The 17,706-nt window shown below is 68.4% G+C and overlaps 3 protein-coding genes across 7 annotated transcripts; 2 read left to right on the plus strand and 1 right to left on the minus strand.

The window, feature by feature from the left end:
- The first annotated feature begins 1,782 nt into the window (after positions 1–1,782).
- On the plus strand, positions 1,783–11,904 carry STAT6 (signal transducer and activator of transcription 6). Of its 5 annotated transcripts, none has more exons than XM_054004723.1 (20): positions 1,783–1,908; positions 5,142–5,271; positions 5,377–5,515; positions 7,073–7,156; positions 7,243–7,547; positions 7,662–7,793; positions 7,895–8,083; positions 8,155–8,242; positions 8,332–8,454; positions 8,561–8,653; positions 8,798–9,004; positions 9,081–9,175; positions 9,270–9,406; positions 9,506–9,652; positions 9,835–9,904; positions 10,161–10,286; positions 10,372–10,473; positions 10,573–10,638; positions 10,900–11,043; positions 11,126–11,904. In XM_054004723.1, exons 2-20 carry the CDS (start codon positions 5,156–5,158, stop codon positions 11,301–11,303), a joined length of 2,541 nt encoding a protein of 846 aa, XP_053860698.1. In that variant the 5' UTR covers positions 1,783–1,908; positions 5,142–5,155; the 3' UTR covers positions 11,304–11,904. The 5 variants fall into 5 exon arrangements, with proteins under 5 accessions (XP_053860698.1, XP_053860697.1, XP_053860701.1 ...); XM_054004722.1 differs by having other exon boundaries at positions 1,784–1,908; positions 10,900–11,046; XM_054004726.1 differs by lacking the exon at positions 1,783–1,908 and adding an exon at positions 2,361–2,481 and having other exon boundaries at positions 10,900–11,046.
- Positions 11,905–12,264: 360 nt separating this feature from the next.
- On the minus strand, positions 12,265–16,438 carry NAB2 (NGFI-A binding protein 2). Its single transcript, XM_054004737.1, has 7 exons — positions 16,141–16,438; positions 14,379–15,180; positions 14,042–14,175; positions 13,538–13,589; positions 13,242–13,374; positions 12,955–13,155; positions 12,265–12,843 (listed from the first exon to the last, which is right to left on the minus strand). Exons 2-7 carry the CDS (start codon positions 15,171–15,173, stop codon positions 12,749–12,751), a joined length of 1,410 nt encoding a protein of 469 aa, XP_053860712.1. The 5' UTR covers positions 15,174–15,180; positions 16,141–16,438; the 3' UTR covers positions 12,265–12,748.
- On the plus strand, positions 15,565–17,607 carry LOC128822804 (basic proline-rich protein-like). Its single transcript, XM_054004604.1, has 3 exons — positions 15,565–15,908; positions 16,052–16,241; positions 16,342–17,607. The coding sequence occupies exons 1-3, from the start codon at positions 15,565–15,567 to the stop codon at positions 17,191–17,193; spliced, it is 1,386 nt and encodes a 461-aa protein (XP_053860579.1). The 3' UTR covers positions 17,194–17,607.
- The last annotated feature ends 99 nt before the right edge of the window (positions 17,608–17,706 follow it).

Consider the following 17,706-nt stretch of genomic DNA (forward strand, 5'->3'; position numbering starts at 1 on the left):
CTGCGGGGGCTACAGGAGCAGAGCTCAGAATCGGGGGGCCGGAACAGCCCCGTCATGGGGGTCCCGCCATCCACAAGGCCGGCCATCACTCACCCAACTCCAGCTTTGACTGAGAATCGTGACGTCAGAGCCATAGCCGTGACGTCATCAACTGGCCACTCCGCTGCCTGCCAAGGCCCGGGGCCGAGGAGGGAGATGGGCAGCGGTGCCGGCGCCGTCATCAGGCACCATCCGACCCCTCGGCGTGATGTCATATGTTTTTTTAATTATGTCATACGCCTGCTCCGCCCCACCCCGGTCAGGCAGCTGCGGGGGGGGGAGAGTGATTCAGGCTGCTGCGGCGCCAGATGTTCGGGAGGAGGTCCAGATGTTCCCGGGACGCCGCCCCTGCAGAAGCGCCAGGGTGGCAAAAAGCGGTGGGCTGGAGGGGTTCTGGGGGCCAGCTCTGTACCCCCCATTCCCCCAGAGCCCCCAAACGTCGCGCAGGACCCGGGGAGCGGGGGCGATTCTGATTCCTCCCACGCGTGGGTCCCGACCAGCGCTCCACAGCCCTGCCCACTCGAGACCGTCCTGGACGGGGGCGTGGGGAGGCCGGGAAGCCCCTTCCCAGTCCCGAACAACCCCGGCGGGTGTCCCGCTCTCCCGGGATGTCCCGGTGCACAGTGGACGAGCCGCGCTCACGGGGGCCCCCCGGGCACGTTTAGTGCTGGAAATGGCAGCACGGAGCCACGGCGGGAGGAGCCGGGTGGAACGCGGGGGAACCCCGTGGTCCTGCCCCAGCCCCGGTACCGCATCCCCAGCCCCGGTACCGCATCCCCAGCGCCGGTACCGCATCCCCAGCCCCGGTACCGCATCCCCAGCGCCGGTACCGCATCCTCAGCCCCGGTACCGCATCCCCAGCTCCGGTACCGCATCCCCAGCTCCGGTACCGCATCCCCAGCCCCGGTACCGCATCCCCAGCCCCGGCAGCCCCGGCCCCGCAGCTCTCGGTTCGCCCCGGCGGCACCGCGGTGCGGCAGCGCCCCCTGGCGGCCCCGAGGCAGCCGTGCCCCGTGCTGCCCCGCCGCTCCGGTGGGCGCGGGGGTCGGAACGGCTGAAGGAGCGCCCCGGGGCGGGGCGGGTACCCCCGTGAAGCACCAAGTCCCCCCAAGCAACGAGCACCCCTTTTCAGTGCCCCCGCTCCCGTGTTCGGCTCGGTACCGGAGGGCGCTGGCAGAGGCGGGCACAGCCCGGGACCAGCCACGGGCTCGGATCTCAGGACGGGGACCGGGGATCAAACCGTGCGGGGAAGGCGCAGTCCGGGACCAACGGCCCGGCCCGGTGCACACAGGAACAGCGGTGCCACGGAACCGGGCCTGCCCCGGTGCGAGAGCACCCGCGGGAGTGGGCGGGGGGCACCCACGGGGATGGGCGGGGGGCTTGGAAGGGCAGCAAAGAGGGACCTGATTAGAGCAGGAGTAGGGTCAGGAGTGGGTGTCACAGATGGGGCGGGGGGACACGCGTGGGTGCGAGCGGTGGGTATGTGAGGGCTGAATGGGGCAGATGTGCGGTCACGAGTGGGATATGGGGTAAGAGTGTGGTCATGATGGGGGACAGGAATGGAGATACAGGGCAGGAGTGGGGTCACGACTGGGTGGGGGCTGACATGGGACGGACGCGGAGCCGGCGGGTGCCTCAGCCCCTCGGTGGGGACGCCCGAGGATCCCAGGTCCTACCGAGGCTGGTCCCGGTCCCGGCGCCCTCCCATCCCTTCGCTCGCGCGTCTCCTCCCCCTTCCTGCGCTCGGCGCTTCCCGGCGGAGCGGGGCCGCCGCGGGGACCGGCCGCGCCCGCCGCCGCTATGGAGTGAACGAGAGGCCGCGGGGCCCGGCCGCACCGGCCGCCCCCCGCCCGCCGCTGCTCTGGCCAGGTAACGGCGGACGGGACCGGGGACTCTGCCGCTGCTTGGCACCTCCCGCCCCGGCTCAGAACTCGTGCAGGGGCACCGAGCGGGGAGCCGGGGGGGGGACAGGGCTCTGCGGGGTATCCCAGGGGTGGGGGCTGCCCGGGATCGGGGGGGCTGTCCAGGGGCACCTCCCTGCTCCGGGGGTGGGCAGTGCGACGTGTGACAGGCTGAGCGAGGCCTGTGAGGGGGAGCGGAGTGACTGTCAGCCCCTCACTGCGGTGTTTGGGGACGGGATGGGATGGGGAAGGGGCTCCGGGACCGGTGGCGCCGAGGCTGCATCGGCCGCCCAGGTGGAAACACAGCCCAGCTCGACCCAAAGTCCGGAGCACCCGCTGCTGGGTGTGTGCAGAGGATGGCACCCAGCTCTCCTGGCACCCAGCTCTCCTGGCACCCCGCTCTCCTGGCTGGGCGCTGTTTGGGGATGGGGCGTGCGTGGGGCAAAGGAAGACCCCTTCATTCCCCCGTCCCGCCGGCGGACGTGGACAGCAAGTTCCTGAGACGGGAGCGGCACCGAATCCAGGCCGGGCTCCCCGAGACGTGAGTCATCCTGGGCTGGGTCGGCTGGGAAGGCCCCACTCCTCTTCCAACGAACCAGAGGAACTTTCATGCCCCGAGTGGTCAGCAGTGGGCAGCTCCCCAACACGTGGGTGTCCTCCCCGTGGCACTGTCACCAGTGTCCCACCGTGTCCTGTGTTCTGGCCTCGGCCTGGGCTGGCAGCAGTGGTGTCCTCAGCACCCCGGGGAAACTGAGGCACGCTGAGGGGCAGAAATGTTCCTCGGGCTCTTCCCGGCGAGGGCAGAGTCAGTGAGAAGTCCGGGTGTTCATAGCATTTGGAAAACCTCGAGAGTCGGTGTGAGAGCCCCGAGGAATTTGCGGGCAGGATAGGGAGCGTGCTCTGAGGTGCCCCGCAGGGTGAGGAGGGCGCGGAGGGACCCACCCGCACCAGGCTGGGAGATCGCGGAGGGCAGCGGGGACATGGCCAGGGGTGGGATCCGTCCCCGTCTCCCCGACACAGCCCGCCCGAGGATGCGGGGCTGCGGTTGGCTGCCAGCAAGGGCTGGTGGTTAATGAGTAACATCCGTGGGATGTACGGCACCGCAGGACCGGGAAGGGGACGGGGAGCGTACGGCAGAGCCGGCTTGGGAGCAAGGTTTCCTGTTGCAGTGAGAGCACAAAGCCCGTACTGAGACTGTGGGGGTCCCTGAGCCCCCTCTCCGTGCCGGGGCTCCTCCTGAGCCACCTTTCTCGCCCGGGAGTCCCCCAGCCCCACGGGTAGGCAAAGCCCTTCGGGTGGAGGAGGAAGCGAAAGTGGCTGCGTCGAGGAGGTTTGGGGATGGGGAGCGGGTGGGGGGCGGCTGCTCCCCCTCCCCGGGGGCCGTGTCCTGCCCCGTGTCCAGCCGGTTTCCCCGACCACAGCACAGCTGCGACCTCGGCTTCCCGGGGTGACCTGGAGGAGGGACCCCACGGGATGTTGCCCCCAGGAGGGAACTGGGAAATGCTCTTCTGCAGAAGGAGAAGGAGAGGGAAACCTGGAAATTATGATGGGAAATATCCAGGGCACGGCTGGGCTGAAGGAGCTGCTGTGACTGATGCCAGGAGGGGACAGGCAGGTCTCCTGCCTCGAGCTCCTCCTGAGCTGTGGGAGGAAGGAGCAGAGCAGCTTCTCCTGCAGCCTCTCAGCAGATCCAGGCATGCCTGGCTTAAGGCTTACGCTGCAGGTTGGCGGTTCCAGCCAGCAGCTGCCTCCCAGGGCTGAGCAGAAATACAGGTTTAATGGGGCAGGAGGATGGGGATTAACCTCGAGGGTGGCAAAAGGAGAGGCTGTTTTTCCCCTCCTGCCAAGAATCCCGCTGGGACTGTGGGGAAAAGCCCAGCAGCATTCCCAGAATTGCTGTGCGCGTTTCCCACTGGGCATTGACCCCCTCGGAGTAACCTCATCCCCTGCGGTGAATCCTCGGGATCTGCTTGCTCCGGGCAGCGTGGAGTCGAAAGCCAAAAGCATTTCTGGAAGGCGCCAGCCTCCAGCCACCGTGGTCGGTCCCTTCCTGGGGTGTCACACGGTGCTCCGTGAGGGCTGGTGACCCCACAGGCAGCGGCCACGCCGGGGTGCTCCCGCTGCAGGGCCCGGGGCAGGCCGCAGGCGTTTGTTTGCTCCGGCTGCGACGTTGCCCAGTGACGCTGGCTTCCTTCCCCTCGCAGGGTTCTCGGAGTCTCTCAGCTCCACCTCCGCCCTGCGCCTTCGGCGGCTCCGCGCGGCCCAGGCCCGTGGGGAACGCGCTGCCCCCGCGGGGACTCGGGACGTGACGCGGCTCCGCGCTCGCCCGTTCGCCTGAGGGCACGGCGGGCCGGGCCTGCGCCGCCCGGGGGTCCCGCCGGTGCCCCGGCCCCTCGGCTGGGCCGTGAGACGCCGGCGCTGCGGGATCGGGCCTTGGCCCCGGGCGGGGCCGGCGGAACCGGCAGCGAGGTGGGGCCGGGCCCGCGGGGCTGCGGCGGGGCCCGAGGGTGCGAGCGGGGCGGGAGCTGTCGGGAAGAGGCGCGGGCAATGCTGAGGGGACGGGCTGGGATTGTTGGGGTTCCAACGCCCACCTTGGGGTGCGGTGGGGCCCTGAGCCTCCAGCCCGGGCATTCCAGGTGGAATTCCCCACGTAGCGCCTCATTCCAGTTCTGTTCTTGCTTTTCCTGATCTCTGGAGCCCAGCGAGCGTGAGGGGCGGCTGGGGAAGGGGCCTTCCTTGCGGGGGACACCTGAGGAAGTTCTGGGGGGCAGCCAAGCCGCCTCACTGGGGTCACCCCAGTGGAACGGCCTCACCAGGTTTGGGGGAGTTCACACTTCTCCCACTCCCCGGAGTTCCGCACTGTTCTGGCTCTCCCAGCTCTCCTATGCCCAGTCCAGCAGCACTTGCCCATCCCTTTGGATGTCCTTGTGGCAGAAGGAGCAGGGAATCCCCGGAGATGCGGGAAACTGAGGCACAAGTGGGCTGCCAGCCCGCCCAGGATTGCCCAAGAGGCTGATCCTAGATCAAGCTTCCCACTCCTCCTTCTCCTCCTCCCCAGCCCAGTGGAGCAGCAGGTTCAGACGTGGAGGGACAAGCAGCAGCTCTCGCCCCCTTCCTGAGGGGCTCTTGACCCTCAAATTCCCATGGCTGGGCTGGGGGCTGCTCGAGTGGCCCTGACCCCATCCCCTCTCCTGTCTGCAGGTGACTGTTCCAAGATGTCCCTCTGGAACCTCGTGTCCCACATGCCACCAGAGGAGTTCAGCAGCCTCTCCACGGAGTTTCCCCGGAGCCTGCGCTGTCTCCTGGCCGAGTGGCTGGAGAACCAGCCCTGGTGAGTCTCCCAGGACCCTTCCTCCCCAGAGCAGCGCGGGGCTGGGGGTCACACAGGGGAGGGTGGGGGATCCATGCCCATTCTCCCAACTTTTCCCCTCTCCAGGGAGTTCATCAATGGCTCAGACGCCTTCTGCAGCAGCATGGCCAGCAGGATGCTCTCAGACATGCTGGAGAAACTCCGCAGCGCTGCCGGCAGCGATGGGCAGCAGTGCCAGATCCTGCAGCAAGTCAGCAACATCGAGGTGTGCAGGGACCCTGGGGCTGGGTCACGCCAGGATTGCAGCCAGCTCCCAGGAAAACTTGATTATTTTATGCTGGAAGGGCTCAATGCCTAAGGACAGTCCCCATGTGACACCCTTTTCCAGGCTTGTGAGCAATGAGCGGACTCAGCAATTTGGTTTTTGGGGTCTCCCAGAGGACAGAGGGGGTTTGTTTGCATCCCAGGGCTGTCCCAGGTTCTGCAGCCCAGTGGCCCACAGGCAGCTGCCACATCTTCCCTGAAACAGTCCTGTGGGGCCTCTCCTGAGCCCCTCAGCCCCCACAGCCCCACTCGCCCCCAGTTGTTGGCACCTGGGGGCTGTCTCAGCAGATGTTCCCCATTTTCTGCTCGAGTGTTTGATTTCTCCTTCCTCCAGGCCGTGTGGGTCTGCATTTCCTCCTGCCGTGAGCTCTGGGTTTCATTTTTGGGGCTCTTTCTCTTATCAAGGCTGTTGGAGTTGCTCTGTTCCTTTCACAACCCTCTGATTTATCCCCTCTGGCCAGCAGAGCTCAGAGTGCCTCAGCTGAGCAGGGCTCACTCCCAGAGCCCCATTCTGGTTGAAAACTCTGCTTTTTTGGTAACAGACCTTTTTAATATCCAGCATTTGGGAAAGGATCAGCTTTAGTCACAACTTTTGGGGAGCAGGGTGACTTTTCAAAACAAGACTGTTGCTTTTTGCTGTAGGAAACAAGCAGATATTTCGGCTTAGGGATTGTTTATGATTATAAATGCTGATGCAGAGCAGCCCTCCTGTGTTCCCTCCTCCCTCCATCCCTCATCCCAGAGCACCAAATCTTCATTTCTCCATGCCTGGCCAGGCTGTTCCCTGCTCTTGGTGCTTCTGTGGCTAGGTGGCCCCCAGGATGGGCAACCACAGGGCTGGGAATGCAGGTGGGAGCCAAACCTGGGCCTCTCATCCCCTGAATCCCACGTTTCCCTTGGAAGAGCCCACGGGGCTACCAGTGCTGCATCCAGACCCCCACACTGGAGCTCCCACCAGCACAGGAACCCACCAAGCACGTCATCAGCCATTCCCCCATCGTGTTTCTGCTGCTGTTTTGGGAAGTAGCTAATTTGGGAAATGCGTGAAGGCCGGAGGAGCTGGCACGGGACACGGCAGGCAGAGCCAGCAGGGGAATTCCTTTGCCTGTTTTCAGTGGAAAGCATTGATCCACCCAGGGAGAGAGTCTCCCCCAGGTGTCAGGCTGGAGGCTGGAGGAAATGCTCACAGGAATGGAGAATTCCTTTCAGTTTGGATGTTTTTGGTTTTTTTTTCAATTTGAAGTTTATTCTTCTACTTTTTATTCCAAAAAATGGAGCCGGGGGGCCGATGATCCTGATGTTCCCTCCAACTCCAGATGTTCCATGATTCTCTGCACTATTTAAAGTGGTTTTAAAGCTGGAAATCAGCTCTGTGGTGGTTGTGGAGCCCCTGAATTGCCTTGGCCAGTTGTTGTGAGAAGGGGGTTGGTGGGAGGGGGCCAGGAACAGGGGGCACGTGTCCTGTCCCCCCTGACACCCCCCATTTGTGTCCCCCCAGAACACCTTCCGCCGGGACCCGCTGCGGCTGGTGGCCATCGTGAGAGCCGTCCTGGAGGGCGAGAAGGCGGCCGTGCTCAAACGGGTGGGTGCTCCCTGCCCCCCTCCGGGGCACCCCGAGGTGCAGGACCAGCCACAGCCCCCGCTGACCCCGCTCTGCCCTGCCCCCAGGACCACCACCTGCCCCTCAGCTTCCACCGGCGGCAGGAGGAGCTGAAGTTCAGCCTGGGGCTGCAGCGGCTGCAGCACCGAGTCCGTGAGATCCAGGCGCTCCTGGAGGAGGGGCCAGGGCCGGACAGGGCTGTGCAAAGCCCCGTGGCCCCCAGGGAACTGCCCACCCTCATCCTGGAGGCTGTGAAGGAGCTGGAGGCGGCCAAACAGCAGGTCCTGAAGAGGATCCAGATCTGGAAGAGACAGCAGCAGCTTGCAGGGAATGGGGCCATCTTTGAGGAGAATCTGGCACCGCTGCAGAAGAGGTGAGGGAGCACAGGGCAGGGCTGGGAGACCCTGAGCAACCTCCTGCTCCCTCCGCCGGCCCAAAGGGCTCTGGGTGAGTGAGGGTGGGGTGCTGAGGGTCCCCCTTTCCCCAGGTGCGAGAACCTGGTCGAGGTTTACTTCCAGCTGCAGCAGCAGGTGATGGCAGCAAGCACAGAGCTGGGGCCTGAGCTGCTGTCCCGGCTCCTGGAGCGCTTCAACGAGGTCTTGTCCGGCCTGGTCAAGAGGTAACAGGCTGGGGGCTGTGGTGGCCAGGGGTTGAGGTGGGCCTGCAGGGGCTGGAGGCAGGGCGTTGTGCCAAGTGCCATGGTGTCCCTTTGTACCTCAGCTCTTTCCTGGTGGAGAAGCAGCCCCCACAGGTGCTGAAGACCCAGACCAAATTCCAGGCAAGCGTCCGGTTCCTGCTGGGCCCGCGGCTGCTGAAGGCAGCGCCCAAGCCCTACATGGTGAGGGCTGACATGGTGACAGAGAAGCAGGCACGGGAGCTGGAGCTCAGCAACTACAGCAACACCCTCAGGTGAGCAGTGGGTGTGGGGCCAAGGGGGCTTCCCCACTGCTGTTCCTCCCCTGACCCCCTCCTCTACCCAGTGAGAGCACGGGGGAGATCTTGCACAACACGGTGGCCCTGGAGACCAACCCCACCAGCGGGAACTGCTGCGCCAACTTCAAAAACGTGGTAAGTGCCACCAGCAAGAGGCTGGGCTGGGGGCTCCACTGGGTTTTTGGAGGTCCCGAGGCTGGGGATGCTCAGCTGTCCCTCCCCAGCTGCTGAAGAAGATCAAGCGCTGCGAGCGGAAGGGCTCCGAGTCGGTGACGGAGGAGAAATGCGCCGTCCTGTTCAGCACCAACATCACCTTGACCCCCAGCAACGTCTCCATCCACCTCCAGGTACCATGGGATGGGGCTGAGCCTTCCCCTGTGGGACATGTGTGCTGCACTGGGACAGTCCCAGGGCAGCCACCACGCCTGGCTCAGGGCCACTCTCTGCCCCCAGGTCCTGTCTCTGCCCATTGTGGTCATCGTCCACGGGAACCAGGACAACAACGCCAAAGCCACCGTGCTGTGGGATAACGCCTTCTCTGACATTGTGAGTGCCAGGAGCTGGAGGGAAGGAGCTGGAATGTGGGGTTGACTGGGCTCTGAACTGGGGGGAACAGTGCAGGTGGGAGCAGGAGCCCAGGGGTGGTGCATGGTGGGTGTCCTCTCCTGATGATCCCCTGCCTGGCCACAGGACCGGGTGCCCTTCGTGGTGGCCGAGCGCGTGCCCTGGGACAAGATGTGTGACACCCTGAACCTGAAGTTCATGGCAGAGGTGCAGACCACCAAGGGGCTCCTCAAGGAGCACTATTTCTTCCTGGCCCAGAAGATCTTCAATGACCACAGCGCCAGCCCCGAGGACTTCCAGAGCCGCCACGTCTCCTGGGCCCAGTTCAACAAGGTGACTGGGAGGGCTGGCCAGGGTGGGCAGGGGCCAGCATGGCCATGGGGAGCCTCATGGCCTCTCTCTGCCTCAGGAGATCCTCCCTGGCCGGGGATTCACCTTCTGGCAGTGGTTTGATGGAGTCCTGGACCTCACCAAGAGATGCCTCAAAAGTTACTGGTCAGACAGGTGGGTGCCCTGGGGTTGGGCTTTGGAGGTCCTGATCCCACCCCACTGCCCTGGATGGTCCTGATCCCTGTTCCCCACCTGTCCACCTCTCCAGGCTCATCATGGGCTTCATCAGCAAGCAGTACGTGTGCAAGCTGCTGAGCATGCAGCCGGACGGGACCTTCCTGCTCCGCTTCAGCGACTCCGAGATCGGGGGCGTCACCATCGCTTACGTCATGCGGGGCAAGGACGGTGAGAAGGGGTCAGGTGCTGTGCAGGGGGGGGGGTCCTCACTGCCAGGGGGTGTGGGCAGTTACGGGAACCAGCAGTGATGTGTCTCCCCTCGCTCAGGCTCCAGCCAGGTGGAAAACATCCAGCCCTTCTCTGCCAAGGACCTGTCCATCCGCTCCCTCGGCGACCGCATCCGCGACCTGGGGCAGCTCCGTAACCTGTACCCCAACCTCCCCAAGGACCAGGCGTTTGGGAGTCATTACAACAGTGAGTGGGGAAGGCCGGGATGGGCCCTGGGCTGCCCCTCTGCACCCCAGCAATGCTGCAGGGGGGGTCATGTGTCTCACCCAGGTGGCCCCAAGGCTCACAGGGGCAACTGGGGCTGGCAGAGATGGTTGGCAGGGCATGGTGAGGGTGGTGGCTCACGGATGCTTCTCCTCCCTGAGCAGAAGAGCAGACAGGCAAGGACGGCCGGGGCTACGTCTCCACTGCCATCAAGATGACTGTGGAAAGTGAAAGGTGGGTGCGAGGCCATATCTGTGCTGGAGGCGTGTGCACATGGGCCAGGCTGGCCTGAGCATCCCCCTGGGCAGAGAAATCCCTGACTGGGAAAAGCAGAGCTGTGCTGGTGAGCGAAGAGCCCCCCCCGTGGGCCCCCAAGCTGTGCTGGGGCAAGTCTGTGCACCTCCCGGCCTCCCCCCGAGCACCCACTGGCACACGTCCCCTTTCAGAGCCTGGACCTGGCAGTGCTGAAGGGGTCCATGTGCTTTTGCAGGGACCAGCAGCCTCCAAGCACCATGGGGGCCCCCCCCGAGGCCCCCCAGGCGCCAATGTTCAACCTGCCCGTGCTGCAGCACGAGCTGCACCCGGAGAATCTGCAGGCACTGCTGGCCCCCATCTGGTGAGTGCCCTGCTGTGGGGTGTGGGGTGGGGGCTGTGGTAGAGCCCCCCCCCCCAATCTGAACCTCTGTGTTTGTGCACTGCAGCCCTCCCACTCCATTCTGCCCCCAGCCCATGCCCACGGGCTACCCCACGGTTGAGAGCAACATCATGATGGTCCCCGACAGGCTCGCCTCCCCCTTCCACAGGTAGGAGCAGGGCAGGGTGGGGGGCAGGGTGGACACCCCTCCACCCCCAGCAGGGTTAGGGGTGTCCCCCCCCTCTCTGAGTGCTCCTGCTCCCCACAGCCCATCACCGATGCTCTCGCCTCCTTCGCTGTCCCACTGCCAGGACCCTGCCTTCAGGCCCCCCGGGTAAGACCTGGCACGCAGGTGGAAGGGGGGGCACCCTGCCCTGCACCCCTTTCTCCCACCCCCAAACCCCCTTCCCAATCCCGGGCTGGCAGACCTGGAGTGGCCATCCCCAGCTGACCAGTGCTCCCAGTGCTCTGCTCTCCTGTGCTCCCGGGAGGAGCTCCACACCAGCCCCCCACAAAGCGAGCAGTGCCCCCCCAGTGCCTTGGGGCTGGTGAGTGCCCTGTGGGACAGGGTCTACACCGTTCCTTGCCACCCCAGACCCTTCATGCCCAACCAGTACATGCCTGGGGAGGTCTCGCAGCTGCTGCCCGCGGGTCCCCCTGCGGAGCCGCGGGACGAAGAGATGCCCGAGCTGCCCCCGTTCCAGCCCGTGGAGGATGCGTCGCTGCAGAGCCCTCCGAGGTGGTAAGCACGGGGAAGGGTCAGCAGGGGGAAGCCCCTCCCAGTCCCCCCCTCCCGGTCACCCTGCTGCTTCTGTCCCCAGGATGTCGCCCAGCATGGAGCAGCCATCAGCCTCGGAGTTGGAGCAGCTCCTGGAGGTGCCCCTGTTGCCCCCCTTCGCGCCCCTCCCGCAGCACAGCGGGTACCCCAATTCCAGCCTGTCCTCCTGGGGGCTGGGGGACGCGCGGTGGGATGACAGCATCCGGCCAGGACACGCGTGAGGGGGCTCCTGGGGTGGGCATCGGACTGGGGACCTCCCCCCCACTCTCTCCCAGCCTTGCCTGGGTTCATGGACTTGATACGACTCCTGCAGGAGTGGAAACTCCGGCTGGGAAAGGCGGGGTTGGGGGGATTTGGGGTAACCCCCGTCCCCCCCACCTCCGTGCATTGCTGCCCGCCCCCGCCGCTGCCGGGGGGTCCTCGGGTGAGGGGTGCAGGCTCAGGGGCCCCGTCCTGCGTGGGGAGCACCGGCAGCCGCACGCGGTGCCCCCAGCCCACGCCGCCGGCATGAGTCACCGCGGGGGCGGGAGGCGGCAGCGCGAACGGCGCCGGGGCGGAGGTGCCAGCCCGGTGCCCCCGGCGGGAGGGACACCGGGACCCCCGTGGAGGGGGACACGGCCCCCCTGCACCCCCGCAGTCAGCGCTTGCTTTGGGGTTTTGAGCTGTTTCCCCGCCCCTCCCTCCAGGCTGGAGCAGGGGGGGGTAGGAAGATAAGCCATAAAATAAAGTTTTATTCCAAAATAACAAAATAAATAATCTACTGTACACGGTACAAAGGAAGAGTCGCTAATGCTCTAAAAAGACACCACACAGTCCTAACGGGGGGTGGGGGGGAGGCGGGTGGGAACCCCGGGGCTGGGCACGGTTTGTAGGGGGGGAAGGAGAAGGAACCCCGAGGGTTTTTTTTGGGGGGGAGTGTGGGGCGGGCGGGGGGGGGGGGGGGGAACAGCACCTCCCCAGTGCCCGTCAAACGCCGCCTGCGTCGTGCTGGGAGGGGGGTGACACCCCACGGCACGTGTGACGCCCCCCGGCACAGGGACCATGCTTGAAGCACACGCAGGTATCGGGGTGCGGGGCGGGGGGGGGGGGGGCGTGCGGGGGCTGCGGGGTTGGGGGTGGGGGGGGTATTTACAGCCGATGCGGTGCTGGGGGGGGGTTTGGGGGGGGGTCGCAGGGTGGGGAGGGGGGGGGTGTGCACAGTGAGCTGGCACGTGCTGCGGGGAGGGGGCTGGCGGCTGGTGCGTGGGCGCTGCGGGTGGAGGGGGGGGGGGGGTGGAGGGGGGACCGTGTGCCCGGCGTGGGCGGCAGCGCTGACGCGGGAGCGCACAGAGCGACGCGTCTGTCCCCGCGCGGTGATGGGGCCGGGGGGTGGGTGGGGTGGGGGGGGGGGGACGGTCAGCACGGGGAGGGGGGGGGCTGTACAGGGAGCTCCAGTCCATCGAGGGCTCCCCAGCCCTGGGGCGGGATGAGGGTATTGCTGCTGCGGGGAGTCGCATCCCGCCGCGGCTGAGGTAACCAGAGCGTCGGTGTGGGACGGGAGGGGGCCGGGGGGGCTGTGGCTGAGACCCCCCCCCCACCCCCAAGCTCTCCGGGCCCGGAGCGCCGCCGCACCCGTCCCCCAGCACGTTATTGCTTCGTTAATGGTGGCGGGGGGGCTACAGGGGCCTCACTGCCTGCTGGTCTCCTGCTCCACCTTGATGGTGCCCCGAGGGGGGTCTGGGGGGGCCGGAGGACCCCGTTCTGCCAGCCCGTCCTCGAACTCTGTGGGGAGAACACGGAGATGGCGTCAGGACACGATTCTACAGCAGAAGGCAGCGGTGCCGTCCTGACCCCTGCCCGCGGCAAAGCCCCCCCGGCCCCGCGGGGGCTCACCTGGTCCCGGGGGCTTCCCCGGCAGGCAGGGGCTGAGCCGCCCCACGCGGTCGTGCGAGACCAGCCGGGCCAGGCGCAGCCCCTCGTCCATCAGCGTCTGCTGGAGGATGTGGCGGCTCCAGAGCCCGTGGGGTGCGAGGCCGAGGGGCACGTCCGGGGCCGCACCGGGCGGAGGGGTCAGCCGGGGACAGGCCCCCGCCGCTGCCGAGAGAGGGGCGACAGTCAGCGCGAGGAGCCGGGGGCCGACCACCACCAGCCCCCCAGGAAGGGGAGGGACCCCCACTCACCTTGCAAGTGGCCGTCGAGGCTCTCCCCGGAGAGGCTGCCCGTGTCCTCCTCCAAGCTGGCTCGGTACCCGGCCCCGGGGGGCTCCAGCCCCACCGGCAGTGCCAGGAGCTCAGGGCGGCTCTGCTCTCCCGCCTGCCAGGAGCACACAGGTGAGCAGGTCCCCTGCACCACCCACCCCAGAACACCCACGGCCGTCACCCCGAGCTGGCATGGGCAGCCCCGGGCACGTTGCACCGTCACGCCCACGCTCACAGGTGTGCACACCTGCACACGCTCCCGCTGCACCTGCACCCACCTCCTGCTTGAGCCGCTTGGCCACGACGGCACCGCTGTCCTCGGGATGGGCCCTGGGGGTGGAAAGGGGCTGTGTCAGGAGTGGGGGTGGCCACGCTGAGCAGAGCCACCAGGCAGGGCAATGCCAGAAGCTGGGGTTCTGGCACGGGTGGAATTGGGGGCAGAAAAAGAGGGAAGCAGCTGGAGAGCAAAGGGAAAACGCAGCCCTGGCACGGCGGGCAGGGGACTTTGGGGATGGAGGCAAGAGATAGGGCATCCCCAGCGGCATCCCTTTGCTGCCTGGCATCCCTTCCCACGCCTGGCATCCCCGTCATTCCCATCCTCCCCACGTCCCACGCTCCGAGGTCAGGCACAAACCACCCACGCTGGCAAAAGGGAACTGGGGGCTGCAGGGTCCTGGCCCCATCCAGAAGTGCTGGGCCATGGTGCAGCTCCCAGGGGGCAAGGGGGGTGACAGCCAGGCCCTCCCAGGCCTACAAGGGGGGTTTCCCAGGCGTGGGCTCACCTGGCGACCTTGAGCGAGGACAGGTAGGTGCTCTCCCGTGCCACCTGTCGTGACAGCGAGAAGAGCTCGACGCGCCGCAGCAGCAGCGAGTTGTCCCGCAGGCAGAACTGGGCCGCCGCCTCATTGATGATGAGCTGGGGGCAGAGATGATGCGTGAGTGGGGACAGGGACGGCAGCGCCCACGCAACCCTCGGCGAAGGCAGTGCCGGCTCCAGGCTGCCGGATGCCACCTGCGTGGGAGGAGACCTCGAATCCCACCCACTCACCACGCCCCCAGAGCCGCCCCGCTCTCTGTCCCAACCCAGCACATCCCAGGAACTTCAAGCTCGGAGCCCACCTCGTGCAGGGTGAGCTGCTTGCCCTCGCGGCGCCGGGCCTCGCCGCGGCCGTAGATCGCGCTGTGCCGGCGGATCTCCTCCTCCTTCTGCCGGTCACCATCCTCCAGCTGGAAGATGTGCCCCACGGCCTTGGCCAGCTTCTTGTTGAGCTTCATCAGCGCCCGCAGCTCGGCCTCGCCGCCCCGCGGGCAGCTCTGCAGCAGCCGTTCCACGCTCTCCACCACCGTCCGTGCCAACTCCGGCTCCAGCTCCGTGCCCACCGCCTGCTCTCCGCTGCTCCCGCCCGGGGAGAAGGGGGGACCCCCCGGCTCCTCGTCCCCGCCACCCTCCGACTCGGGGGTGCTCCTTCCCGGCCACGGTGGAGCCGCTGACGGTGACAGCTTCTCCCCTGGCTCCGTGGGGCTGCGGGCTGGGGGCGTCCCGGCGCTGCCCCCTCCCTTGCCCGCGGCCTCGCCGGGGCTGGCGTGCCCGTTGCTGAGCGCCTTGCGCCCGCCGGCCTCAGAGAGCTTGAAGAGCGGGATGCTGCTGACCGGGACAGCCGAGACGGGCTGGCTGAAGAGCCCCGGGTTGGAGGCCCACTCGCGCAGGGCCTTCTGGAGGCGGCGGACGTGGAGGGGCTTGGTGGCCATGCCCACCAGCGCCATGATCTCCAGGAACTCCTCCTCGCCTGCCTCGCAGAGCTGCTGCACGTCGTCCCCCCCTTGCTGGATGAAGGTCTCGTAGTAGCCCAGCAGGTTGGCTCGCTGCAGCACCCGGTACAGCTGCAGCTCCCCCAGCGTGCGGGGCAGGGCCATGACGAGCCTGTGATGGACAGAGGACAGACGGACTCACCACCGGGATGGACGGACATGCAGGAGAAACCCCCTCCCCACCCTTGGGCCTGGGGGTACAGGGCAGAGGGAGCATTCCCGTGTATGGGTGTTCCAGTAGTGTCCCTAAACCCCACGGGGTGCCCATCTCCAGGCTGGGATGGTCCCTGCAGCCACAGCCCCTGGACACGGCACAGACGTGAGTGGGGTCACCCTCATCCCAGCCCCTACCCCCTACCCTGGGCTGTGCCCAGCCTCTGCCCCCCCCCAACCAGCAGCCCCTCCATGTCAGGTCCTCACATGGGGCAGGATACACATCTGGGGGCTTCCCCCGGCCCCCCCAACCCCGGGGGGATGTGCCAGTGCCGATCCCACCATGGCCCCAGCCCCCTGCCCTGCCCGTGCCTTGTTCCCCTGTGGTCCCCTGGATCCCATCCCTTCCTTGGTGACCCCGCCCCGCTCGGTGCCCCCATCCTCACCCCGGTCCCACCAGGGCCATCCTCCCCCAGCGTCCCCGCACCTGCGTGGTGCCCTGCGGCGCCCCGAGCCCACCCTGTGCCCCACTCCCCCCCCCATTCCTGCCAGACCTACCGGGGTCACCCCTTCCCCGGGCTCTCTGCTCTGCCCGGTGACCCCCGCAGTTCCATCCCCCCCGCCGTCCCCACGGTCCCTCTGTGCCCCCAACGCGGCCGTCCCCCCACGAGCCCCCGACCTCTCCCGGTACCCTCCGGTGCCGCGGTGCCCCCGGTCCCATCCTCTCCCCGTGCATCCCGGACCCGCCCGGAGCCCCGTGGCCAACACCCCTTGGGCCCCCCGCCCTGCCCGGTGTCCCTCGTCACCCCGTCCCCCTCCGGTCCCCCCAGTCCCACCATGGCCACCGTTCCCCGGGACTCCCGCCCTGGCCGGTGCCCCCCGGTGCCCCATCCCCTCCCGCCGTCCCCCGCTCGCTCACCGCCGCCTGGAACCGCCTCCGTCCGCTCCGCCCGCCCCGCCGGGCGGCCGGGGAGGGGCGGGGGGGGCTCCGGGGCCGGCTCTAGCCGGGGGTCCGGGGGGGTGCCGGGGCTCGGGGGGTCCCGCGGCCGGGCCGGGCGCTCTCCCTCCGCCGCGCCGCGCCGCTCTGCGCGCCGCCCACACGGGCGGGACCGTGAAATAGCAGCGGCCCCGGCTGCGCCGCGCGTGGGAGGCCCCGGGGGCGGATCCCGCGGCTGCCGCCCCCGCCGAGCGCGGGGGGGGGGGGCAGCGGAGGGGGCGGCAGCACCGGCCCCCCTTCTTCCCCCCCCCCCACCGGCACCGGAGCAGCGGGAGGGGAGCGGGAGCGGCGCCCCGCACGGCGGCATCGGGGGTCCCGCAGCCCCGGCAGGGACCGGGCAGGACACGCGTGGCACGGGGGGTCCGTGGGAGAGGCAGAAGCCCCCTGTGGGGACACGGTGCTCGGTGCTGGCGCGGACACCCTGAATCCCGGCGGGCCCGCGCTCGCAGCATCCCCGGTCTCGGTGACAACCCGACCGGGCGCGGGGATGCTCCGGGTACCGGCAGCGCTGTCCCGGCAGTGCCCCCCTCGGTGCCGGAGCCCTCGCGGAGGGCTGGCACTCGGTGTCACCGGCACGCACACGCTGCCACCGATGGGCTTCGGGGTGAGCACGCCGGCGGCGCCCCGGAGCAGCGAGAACGGGAGCGGACGGAGGTTTCTCGGGTGGGCTGGGGGGATGCTGAAGCCCCTCGCCGGCAGCACCGGGGTCCCTCCCGCCGGAGCGGAGGGGAGGGGGGGGTGTCACGGCCCGCACCCCGCTCCGGCCCTGCGTGGCTCGGCGCTATTTATACCGCGGCCGGCGCCTGGCGTGGGGCCAGAGCCGCCCCCGCGCGATCCTGGCCGGGGGGGGGCCGTGCCGGTGGCCGGGGCACATCCCCGGAGCTGCCGGGGGGATCCCGCACGGGCTCGGTCCCCATGGCGGGGGTCCTGCCCCGGCCCTCCCGCTTCACCCTCTCCCCACCGCCCCCCCTGTGACGCCCCCCCCCCCCCCCCCTTTCTCCGCGACCAAGCGTCCGGCGCGGCGGGGCCGTTCCCAGCCCCGGCGCTGCCCCCGGCTGACGCACATCCTCCGCCCACGGCCCCGCCGCTTCCCGGCTCCGCCGCCCACGGCCCGCGGAGGGGGAGCGGGAGGGGCCGCCCGAGCCCGCTCCCCGCTGCCCGCCCACGGGCGGCCGCCGCCCCACGGGGGGCGCGGGGGGGACCCACGCGGAGAGCGGCGCCCCCTTCCCGGGGCTGGGTGGGCCTCGCCGCGAGGGGACGGACGGTGCCGGCAGCGGGGCGAACCGGAGCCGCCGAGCTTGACCCGTGGGATGCGGGACCCCCTCCGCGCCGCGGGTCACCGGTGACCGTCGCGCCACGCCCGCGCTGGCAGAGCCCCGTCCGGGCCGGTGGGACCCGTTGGGATCCGGTGGGACCCGGTGGGGCCCGGGACCCCGGGCTCGGCTGCCGGGGGAGGGGCGAGGGGCGGGGGGCGGGACCTGCGCGCCC

Source organism: Vidua macroura, unplaced genomic scaffold (genome assembly GCF_024509145.1).
Source record: "Vidua macroura isolate BioBank_ID:100142 unplaced genomic scaffold, ASM2450914v1 whyUn_scaffold_107, whole genome shotgun sequence".
NCBI lineage: Eukaryota > Metazoa > Chordata > Aves > Passeriformes > Viduidae > Vidua > Vidua macroura.

Coding starts and splice junctions, on each gene's coding strand:
- STAT6 (XM_054004724.1), top strand. CDS start 5,084: ATGGCTGGGCTGGGGGCTGCTCGAGTGGCCCTGACCCCATCCCCTCTC. Junction 8,654..8,797: donor ATAACGCCTTCTCTGACATT/GTGAGTGCCAGG, acceptor GCCTGGCCACAG/GACCGGGTGCCCTTCGTGGT. Junction 9,905..10,160: donor ATGACTGTGGAAAGTGAAAG/GTGGGTGCGAGG, acceptor GTGCTTTTGCAG/GGACCAGCAGCCTCCAAGCA.
- NAB2 (XM_054004737.1), bottom strand. CDS start 15,173: ATGGCCCTGCCCCGCACGCTGGGGGAGCTGCAGCTGTACCGGGTGCTG. Junction 14,176..14,378: donor AGCAGCTCACCCTGCACGAG/GTGGGCTCCGAG, acceptor CTCTGCCCCCAG/CTCATCATCAATGAGGCGGC. Junction 13,375..13,537: donor CCAAGCGGCTCAAGCAGGAG/GTGGGTGCAGGT, acceptor TGCTCCTGGCAG/GCGGGAGAGCAGAGCCGCCC.
- LOC128822804 (XM_054004604.1), top strand. CDS start 15,565: ATGGCCCCAGCCCCCTGCCCTGCCCGTGCCTTGTTCCCCTGTGGTCCC. Junction 15,909..16,051: donor CGAGCCCCCGACCTCTCCCG/GTACCCTCCGGT, acceptor CGGTCCCCCCAG/TCCCACCATGGCCACCGTTC. Junction 16,242..16,341: donor CTAGCCGGGGGTCCGGGGGG/GTGCCGGGGCTC, acceptor ACCGTGAAATAG/CAGCGGCCCCGGCTGCGCCG.